Genomic DNA, 10655 nt, shown 5'->3' on the forward strand with positions numbered 1-10655 from the left:
TATTTCTAGTCATCTTTTTTCTGTCCTAAATAAACTTGTTAGAAAAGGAGAAACGAGTTTTATAGAGCGAGGTTCAAATCTCAGACTTTCAGATTAAAAACTTTCAATGATTTTAAATGAAAGATTCATCAAATCGAAAATCTAATTGACAGTTTTTAATCTGAAAGTCTGAGACTTGAGCCTCGTTCTATTTTTTTCAAAAGATTTTTCAGATTCACGTTATCAAATTAAAAACATATTTTGGCACCACAATTAAAAGGCTTTAACTTTAAATCAATGGAAGTATGTCCTACTTGTCCAACTGGCTTACTTTCAAAACAGTTTTTTGTCCCAATTATTTTATATTTGTGTGCGATAAAGCATAAAGATAGTATTATCCTAATAACACAATTTGATTTGATATTTTGAAACATTTGCAAACATTGCTGCATACCACAAGATGATAAAATTAAAAAGAAAATAAACAAAATGGACATTTGTGTTTATCACCCCTCTCTATAGAAATGAGAAAAGTAAAACACATCTTAAAACACCGAGCCTTTGAATTGTTATGATTCATTGAGAATTAAACCGGGAACATAATACATGAAGGCATCCATCTTTCTTGTCACAACATTAGTAAGGCACTCTTACAGTTGTTTAGATTATTACTAACCCATGTACAGGGACACACAACACAAAATATTGTGTCACTAGAACAAAATAAGTTCTACATACACACAAATGTGTAATTTGGTATTCACAAAAACGTTTTTAAGTAAATTAATTATAATTTACTAAGCGATTACTGACTAATTCACAGTTATGAACACAAGGCACATAATTAACTAGATGATCACATGTTGTTTTCCCATAATTTAAGGTAATTGTCAATCATTTCTTCGAACCAGAACTTTTGCGAAGGGAGCTTGAAGGCTGGAGACAATGTTTTTAGTTGGAGTTGTAATAATGCTTCGTTACCAAGAATTCCATCTAGGGTTTTAAGTAACGAGGCGTCGCCATGCAGCTTCAGCAGACTAGGATATGTGAAGATGTAGTAGTGAACTCTTAGCTTTTTGGATGCCCAAGAGTCAACGGTTCGATTTCCACTCGCTACTCTGATTTGCCCTATGTGTTCTGCGTACCAAGGAGAGAAATAATTACCGAGTTCTAAGGTAGACATATCCATTACTCCCTTAGTTTTTAAGCGCTCCTTTATTCTGTGGTAAACGTTTTTCGTATACACAAATACCTGAAACAAAAACAAACAATTGATTAAAAAATACAAAATATTTTGTTTTGCCTTAAATTGCAACAATTTTAATACTCGTATGTACTTTTCTAAATCTTTTTTTCCATGTTTAAAAAAAGTCATTCTTAATTTTTTAATATTGCTTTCGTTAATATTTTCCACTATCATTTATCTAAATTTGTTTTACAGGAAAAGAAATATAAACCATTAATAAAAGAATATTTTGAGTTTGTCTGCCTTTTGCAAGAACATTTGCCTACGATGCGGTTTTAAACAAAATGGGTGTCGCTTTACTTTGCTTATTATGTACAAAGTTTACATTTTATTAATAGTGGATATTTCTGCTTTTCAATAACCTTTGATTTAATCTTAAGTGTTGGGATCAAGAGGGATATTCTATAGTGGGCCAGTCAGGAACTTCTCAGCATTTGCTCTAGTGAACAGGAAACTACTTAAAACTCTTCAGGATTGCTGACAGTCATCAACAGGCTTTCCGTTCCAGTAGAAGAGTATTCAGCCTACGGTGCGGTACAACGTATTTGATAAAGTCTTTGGTTTGATTCCCAGGGCTGCGATTACAAACGTTATCTTCATAGGTACATATTGAGTCAGTATAAAATAATATTGATATTTACTAGCGTATAGTACAAGATTCCTTTCCGGTCCTACCAAACGCAGAGCATTTTCTTTCAGAAGCGATTTGATCGTGCCGTCAATGTTGATGGTTTGCCAGGTGAAAGCCACGATTTTTTGCATTTAGAAAGATCGAGAACGAAATATATCCACTTATACGAAACATATCTCAGGAAACTCTTTATTTCATGCCATAAAAGCAAAATTTAAGAGGTGGCTTTTCGATTTTCCATGTGTCTCCCAGTCAACTCTTGCGGCACCCATTTTCTTTCCTTTTGAACTTTTTCTATGGACTGTAAACGTAATTTCCATTGTAATTTCCAAAGAAATACCTTGTCGAGTCACGTTTAATGTCTCTGCAAATTGATCTTGTGTTTGCGTACCTATCATTTTCAACCAATAACGCTTGCAGATCAGCGTCCTCAATTGTCTGCCGGAGCGCACCTTGTCATCAGTTTTGAAATAGCCACTTCTGAAGAGTTTAAACCAATTTTCACATGTAGCTTTTGATGGTGTATGTTCGCCGAAGACCTCTTCAAGCAAACGACATGCTTCAGCTGCACTTTTAAAAATTTAAAGCAGAAAAGCAAAGCTTCCCGCAAATGCTGTTTATTTGACACAAAATTCGACATCTTCGTTGTTAAAATAAATATTTTTGCGTTGCGATACTTATGTGTTGGTCTCTTAGAGTAGGTGTATAATATATAAACAAGTATACTCTATGGTTGGAATTATGACCGATTATTGAGAGCTGTTTGACCTATAAAACAAAAACAACTTCTGACATGTGTGTTCACTGCACTTGCCGCTAGTGCCATCTATGTGTGAAACCCGGAAACTTAGTTGCGCATCTAGTATGTACGAAAATTAATGTGCATATTTGTAAGAAAAATTCAAGTATCTTCGTCCACCAACGTTATCACTTTTAATTGGACATGTTTAGAAAAAAAACAATTGAATACATATGAAATTTTTTATACAGAATATTTTATTTTACTTTGTAGATAAAATTTAAGATAAATGTTAACTTCCCGTGGTAATACTGGCCTAGGGATTGATAAAAAATATTTACTTAGGTGTTTGTACACCGCAAAATTTTATAGTCCCTCTGGGCGATTACAATTGGAAGATATGGACGCTATATCTTTACTATGACGGTATAGTTGAAGATGATTTCTCCCGAGCGTTTACGAAGATACAGTATCGACCTTGTATTTTCGATTTTTGACGTAAATATGTACATTGATAGGTATCGACGGCACATTGCACGGGTATTGCCCCACGGTACTCATATCTAGACAAAAATCATGTTGAAATAAGCACATTTTTATTTTATTGCATTTTGTTTGTATTTTAAATCGTTTTGAGGTTATATCACCGAAGCCCATTCAAAATACTAAAGAGAAATAATTATATTTTAATTTGACATTGAGCGCCGGAGTAAAGTTTGACTCTGGGTACGGAAAATGGTAATGATGATGATGATAATTCTCTTTTCAAAGAGATAGGTTAGGTTAGGTTATTATAACTGTCAAGGTTTCGTTTTACGAAGCAAAACAAAATGCAATGCAATCATTTCACAGATCGTAGATAAATGTGCCAAGACATTTAACTTGTGTAAACCAATTTACGCACAAGAAAAACAATAAATCTAACAATTATATTATAAAATTTACGTAGTACATATGTATTGCAGCTGTGATTGCGTACAAAATCATAAATCATAAGTATTATTACTGCATTAGCATTTTCATCATGCTATTGGTAGCAGTGGTGCGGATGCAGCTCTATGCACGAGCGAAAGGACTAGACAGGAAGCTGAGGAATATGTTTCATATATCAGAATATAATTTTAATTTCATGAAAGTCCTTTATCATTTTATTCATGTAGGTATGTTTTAAAATCTTTTTTCATATTTCTTTGGAATTTTTACACCTATAAAATTTGATGTGACTTGACGTATATACTATTATGTATAAAATAAATAATACACCGACACTCCGGAACGTGCCTATGGGTCAATAGAGTGGCTACATCCATAAATAAAAAGGAAATGTTATTGAATGTACCTATTGTATAAACATTTGATTGTAAACTATGTATTTGTATTATATATTAGATTAAATAAATTTAAAAAGAATTTAGTACTAAATAAACTAAGAGTACCTACAAACAAAAATGAACCAATTGCATTTTTTCGATTTTCGGGATATTAATGGCATTTTTTCTCCGGAATGAATTTGATAGAATGGAATATTTAAACCTAACAAAATTTGTCTCATTAACTGTAGGAAAAGCATATGGAGCGGCTGACAAAAACAGAGTCAAAATTACGACGATAGCTTTAATTAGCTTGTTTTTGTCTGTTTAAGGAAAGAGTTCATTTTTAATTTAAAGTGGACGTTCTTGTTTGTTTTTTTTTGTGATTGTATCTAAAAAAATATTTTTAATTAGTTGAAAACCTATTTTTTGAATACCTATACAAATCTAGTATGTATTTCGTAACTAAGATTTTTTTACCCCCTTGTCGGCCTCGTGGTGTAGTAGTCAGCGTTTGCCTACCATGCAAGAGGTCTCGGGTTCGATTCCCGACATAGTTGAGTATATGCCAAAAGCAATAAGAACCACCTTATTGATACGAATCTACATTACTCTATCTATCTAAGTATATTTAACGAGTAGACAGAAACAAAACACGTTTTGCAATTCAAAAATCTATGGATTTTTGTCAATCGGGCGTTCATAATTGGCCAGCCAATTTGTGAAGAAGAAATCAGGAGGAGAATAATGGCTGCCAACCGTTCCTACTACGCGCTTCAAAAACAAGTACGGTCCAAACCAGTACGAACAAATACTAAAATAATGCTGCACAAAACTCTGATTAAACCAATCCTGACATACGCCTTCAAAACCTGGGTTATGACCAAGAATACTGAGGGAACCATTGCAGCTTTCGAAAGAAGAAACCTCAGAGTTATCTATGGCCCTGTGAGAGAAAACAACCATTGGCGTCGTCGCTACAATAGAGCCATACGATATTTACCGAGCGCCCGATGTAATCAGCTCCATCAAGGTGGGACGACGGAAACCCCATAAAACGCCTAACTCTGTCTGTGCCACAAGGACGACGAAGGCCAGAAATGCGATGGATGGACTGCATCAGCGCAGATATGACAATGTTGGAAGCGAGGAACTGCAGAGGAAGGGCAGCATACCGGCAAGAGTGTAGGAGACTCCTGGATTCAGCCAAGACCCACCCAGGGCTGTCGAGCTTATGACGATGATGAATTAGTGAATAATGACGACATGGGTGTGTGTATTTTAAATATGTTATTTTTCCACCCTTTTTTCGTACATTTAGAGTTGTTTCATATTAGTATTCAGTCCAAAAACATTTTTTAGTTACAACTTTGGTTACTCAAATATTTGTTTGTTTATTTAAATCTTCAAGTACAAAGAATAAGTATTTTAGCGGACTTGTTGCTAAAAGCAATATCTTCTTGCCAACCAAAAAACAGACTGGTCAAAATAAGAGTTGGTCAAAGATTTGCAGTAAAATACATTTTTTTTTTTTAATATGAAAAAACCTAATTAATTAAAAATATCAGCTGGTTTTTAATGGGGAAATAAGACTTGCACATATTAAGTTAAATAAAAGTACATAATAGGCCTTATTTATAAACCTGGTATAAAGATACGCATATGGTAAAATAAGAATGGGAATGTCATTCTTATTCTACCACTGTAATAAGGGTGGTATTTCCATCCGTATTCTAACATTTTACCTAGGCGTAACTTTATGCCAAGTTTATGAGTAAGGCCCCATGTTATGCATATTAAAGGATGCGGATAAAGGATAAAATATATGCCTCCGTAAATACGACTCTGCATGTATAAATGCAGCTTTATTATTCAACATATCAAATAGCATTTAACACTTCCATACGTGAAAAAATAAATGAGGGTATAAACCATCTTGGTATTCTGTACGTCTACCAAACGAAAATTATTTTAATAAAATTGTTCCAGAAAAATAATTCAAACAGACGGATAACTCGAAACACTGCCAGTTCAAGGAATATTTTGGCTCTGCGTCATTATAGATCAGCAAAATTGTTATATTTTTGCATAGAATTAAGAAAGTCCAGAAGGAGCGTAGAATCATATTTGAATACATCGGACTGTGTCCAATAATTCCCCCACTCCGCCTTACTTTCGCCGCGTGCATTCGTGAAGTGGCCGGGTAATGTTGCTTGATGGGGAAAAAAAAATCATAACACAAATGTAATGTAAAAAAAAGTAATTTGTTAATTTCTCTAAAATTTTATTGTGCACGCGGAAATATTGATTGACACAACATAGTAGATAAGTAAAGGGTCATTTAATAAGAGTAATTGAATTAACGAACATTGAACTTAAAATATAAAACAAATTTTATTTGACATAAAACGGATATTTTTTTGCGCGTTGTTTCATCTGAGGTCTTATTTTCATTAATTCTTTCATTAGATGAGCAAAGTAGAGTAAAAAAAAATACTACCCTGGACACTAACGAAATTTCCATTTTGTTTCTTCGACAATCTGACAGATGGAAAAATAATTCAATTTTGAAGTAATGCATTTGTTACATATACATTCATTTGCAAATCACAGATGAAATGTGATGGCATCCTGTTTCTTTAACTCTTTGGACGCGGCTGTAACATATGTTGCTATCCGACGTTCCATACTAGATTTCCTACCGTTCAACGCGAACTAGCAGCATTTCTACATTTTAAAAAGACACAACTCGGCATAGTCGAATTCAAACCAGGAGTTGCATACTGAGCGACGTCTACAAAGAAACTAATGGGTCGAAACGTAAACCTACTCATTTATGAGTAGTTGAGTCGCCTTCTGTTTGATGTGCGTATGCGGTTTCTGGACTATTCTTAATTCTATGTATTTATGTCATTTTGTTTTTTAATTTTTCTCAAACTAGGGTAAACTGCGCTGTAATTTATCACTGTAATCGGGCCTCAAGGTCTGTTGTGGTGAATTTTTTTTTTATAATGCGTTAATAATGGTTAATTTCGTGTATATTTAAATGAACACCCGGGATAAAAGGGTTAAAGTGAAAAATGTCTTCACCTGACCTTAGAAGGTTTAGTGCAGACAAAGATAAATGAGAACATGTTATAAATTATGCGTTAAATCAAAATGCTAACGTTTAAACCGTCATGGGAAATTTAATATTGTGTTTTGAATAATTTTACTGTGAAGGTTTTACTAACAAAAATACATACACAACTATTTTTTTTACAAAGCAATGTGTTTTTTAATTATTTAGATATTGTCTACAAACATTAGAACATACTCAAAATATTGTTGATTAAGCTGACTGGCATAAGAAGTATAAAATAAAAAAAAGTGTTTTCAGGCGTAGCGTTGCCGTCGCCTAATAAGTGAAACAATTCAGCCAGATGAATTTCACCTACATAAATATAGGTTGCGACTCTTTTAGTTCACAAAAGTCAACAGATGGAAGAGCTGAGGTAATGTGAATGTTGCACACTGTATAAAGTGGCCACTTAAACCAGCCAATGACAGGTCATAAGCCATGTAAATGCCTGGACTTCCATACTCCTTTCTCAAAAATGTTTTCCCTTATTTTTGCAACAAATTTAGATCTTATTAACTCCCTAGGGAGGGATGTCTACAAACATTTGGACACAATCAAAAAAATGTTGATTAAGGTTAAATTCTAAATTTGTTGCAGCAGAGAGGGAAAACATTTTTGAGAAGGAAATATGGAAGTCTAGGCATTTATAGGGCTTTTGACCTGTCATTGGCTGGTTTAAGTGGCCACTTTACACACTGTGTAATATTCACCATTCTGCCCATTTTTAAACATCCGAATTTCCTCAACTCTTCCATCTGTTGACTTTTGTGAAGTAAAAGAGCTGAAACCTTTATCATGTGGATGAGATTCATCCGGCTGAACCTATTCACCTACGTGGCAACGCCCGAAAACAATTTTTCAATTTCTATACTTCTTCTAATACCAGGTAGTTAGTTTAACAATGTTTTGAGTATGTTTAAATGTTTGTAGACAGGGTGGATTTCCTCACTAATTTATTTAACTTTTTTTAACTTACCCTTTTTGGTACAACTGGCCTTAAGTAATAATAATAATGTTTGGATAATTTATATAGCGCCATTTTTGTGAAAATCACCTCAAGTACACTATGTAGGTAAAACATATTTTTTGGCCAAATATACTTTTCAAATATTTACTTACCTTTTTTCGAAAAAATATGCAGGTACCTATATTCATATCCTACAGTGAAGAAAGCACCCCTTTCCACTTACCCGGAAACCTATTTAAAGACCGTGGGTCTTCCTATCGGTTTCGTTCATATTAAAAATAATATTCTTGTCGTCAATAAACGAGTTACTTTTAAAATTTCAATTTAATACACAGCGATTTGAATTAATTTTAACTCTACTGTTCTTATTGCCTCTTTCACTGAGAGTTTGAAAAATTGCCTCTTACATCCTGCATAATGTTATGAAAAAAATATCTTATTTCTAGTATGTGAAATAATTCAGTCAGATGAATCTCTTCACAACAATAAAGGTTTCAGCTCTTTGACTTCACTAAAATCAACAAATGGAAGAATTGAATAAATACGGATGTTCAAACATAGGTAAAATGGTGAATGTTACACAGTGCGTAAAGTGGCCACTATTTTTTTATTTTTTTAAATATTTTTTTTTACAATAAACATGATAATAAAACAGAGTATCAATGAAGTACATATTAATAGAAAAAAAGCAAACAAAAAAAAAACCCACAAAGGCATGGCCTGTTCGTGGGTATACAAGAGAATGTTAAAGAATCTTTGCTCCGAAAGTAAATAATGGACAGTCATAATAATTTTGTATGACATAAGAAAGAAAAAATAAAGTATTCTGTAAAAGATAATATGGAATTTTTTTATAGTAATTAAAAAAGGAAACCAGCCAATGACAGGTCATAAGCCCTGTAAATGCCTAGACTTCCATATTCTTTTATTTAAGGTATTCTCCATCCCTGTTATAATTTGTTAATCTTATTTCCTATTAAAAAAAGCAGCAGCTTAAATTTTTAAAGGTTCTACATTTTGAAACAAGATGTGTTCATGTTATTGAATCCAGTTTTTTCAACATTTCAAATTAATTAGCACTTAAACTACTGGTAAAACAACGTTAAGATATTATGAAGGTTGAGAATTGGTGCAAACTGCTGCTTAACCCAATGCCTTTAACGCAATAACCTTCAATTGTCACGCGTGCTAAATTGTTACATATTATGTTATATCAATATCTATGTATATTGTATAAAGAATACAAACCTTGGACTCCTCAATTTTTCTCACCTCAAGAGTGCACTATTGCATGTTCGTTTTACCTGATTACGCATCTCGTTAGTTAACTAAATTGTAATTAATTAGTATTTCTTAAGGTCTGCTAGTCTGTATATTGTTCATATGCATTATTACGAGATTCCGTGGACGAATCGTTTACTGGCAATGCAATTTTTCTCAATTATTCTGGGTATTGTGGTGTATATTTCAAAACGCTCTTCCATATTATCTTTGCTCACAATTCTCTAAAATAAAGGCTTAGCGGATTATTCCGTTTTAAGAAAAGCTTAAAGTTGAGGTTGTCAACGTTGTCAAACCAAAATAAAATAAGTAGGCTTACCGGCGAAAAAATTAAACATAGCTTTCATTAATTGGGCATTAAAAAAAGATTATTTCTAAAATTATATTGTTACTAACCTGATACAATGCGTTACCAGTTACATACGATGCTATGTAATGTGTTCCATACTTCTTGATGAACTCTGCTAAACTCTCTGAATCTGCTGCCGACCCTGCTTTATTGATTGCTTCAGCTATCACTTCCTCCACGTCCACATTAACTGGCAAATCTCTCATTTTTGCCGTATCTCTATATCTAGCAACCCTCACAAGGACATAACAATGGTCCCCGAGGACAAAAGAAGAATTGATTCCTAAATTTCTGGCCATTACGTCTACTGGCCAACCTGCCGTGAAAGCTCTCCAAGGCTTGTCCAATTTTTCAATGTTGAAATCTCTGAAGTACGCTTGAAGCAATTGCTTCAAGTTATCGCAAAATTCCATGTGGAAATCTCCTTCGAAAAGCCTCTGTTTTGGTTGGACTTCATTGTCTGGTGCTTCTTCTAGGTATCCGATGTTTTTGAAAACGTTGACCGTAGGTTCTCTGAAGATCCAGGCTTCTGTGTCGTTTCTTGGGACTACTCTCATGCAGATACTCAAGTACCCGTATCTGCTGAAGATGTTTATGGCTTTTCCTAAACCGAGTTCGGATTCTATATCTTGGGTGGCTACAACAGTTACCAGGCAGATGGCTATGATAGAGATGGCTAGGTTCCACATCGTTGCTCAGCGGCGATATCGTCGCTCTTTCTGTAACAAACAAACAAATAAATTACTGACGAGGAATAATTGGAGCTTGTTAAATAATACTAGACGTTGGAACAACACGAGAACATGAGAATATTGCTAAAATACCATATGTGCAATATTCGAAAAAAGGTCACTCGAGACTTTTATAAGCCAGACACTGAAATTATTTAACCGCACTTTCCTGGTAACTTAAGAAATTTTTCATGGTAAGATTCTTCTTTCGAATCTTCTGAAATACAGAATGCGTAGGTTTTAGACGAGTTGGCAAAACAGGGAATCTCTTGGGGTACTATAATGAATCTTCTCCAAAAAA

General features: G+C 33.8%; 1 protein-coding gene across 1 annotated transcript; it reads right to left on the bottom strand.

Moving 5' to 3' along the window:
• Positions 1–204: 204 nt before the first annotated feature.
• Positions 205–10344, bottom strand: tsl (membrane-attack complex domain containing protein torso-like). The gene is made up of 2 exons (XM_088227698.1): positions 9671–10344; positions 205–1231 (listed from the first exon to the last, which is right to left on the bottom strand). Exons 1-2 carry the CDS (start codon positions 10310–10312, stop codon positions 836–838), a joined length of 1038 nt encoding a protein of 345 aa, XP_088083824.1. The 5' UTR covers positions 10313–10344; the 3' UTR covers positions 205–835.
• Positions 10345–10655: the final 311 nt, after the last annotated feature.

This window comes from Micrasema longulum, unplaced genomic scaffold, assembly GCF_059751315.1.
Source record: "Micrasema longulum isolate JH-2025_06_02 unplaced genomic scaffold, ASM5975131v1 h1tg000528l, whole genome shotgun sequence".
Classification (NCBI taxonomy): Eukaryota; Metazoa; Arthropoda; class Insecta; order Trichoptera; family Brachycentridae; genus Micrasema; species Micrasema longulum.

Coding starts and splice junctions, on each gene's coding strand:
- tsl (XM_088227698.1), bottom strand. CDS start 10,312: ATGTGGAACCTAGCCATCTCTATCATAGCCATCTGCCTGGTAACTGTT. Junction 1,232..9,670: donor CTGGTAACGCATTGTATCAG/GTTAGTAACAAT, acceptor TTTTTGTTTCAG/GTATTTGTGTATACGAAAAA.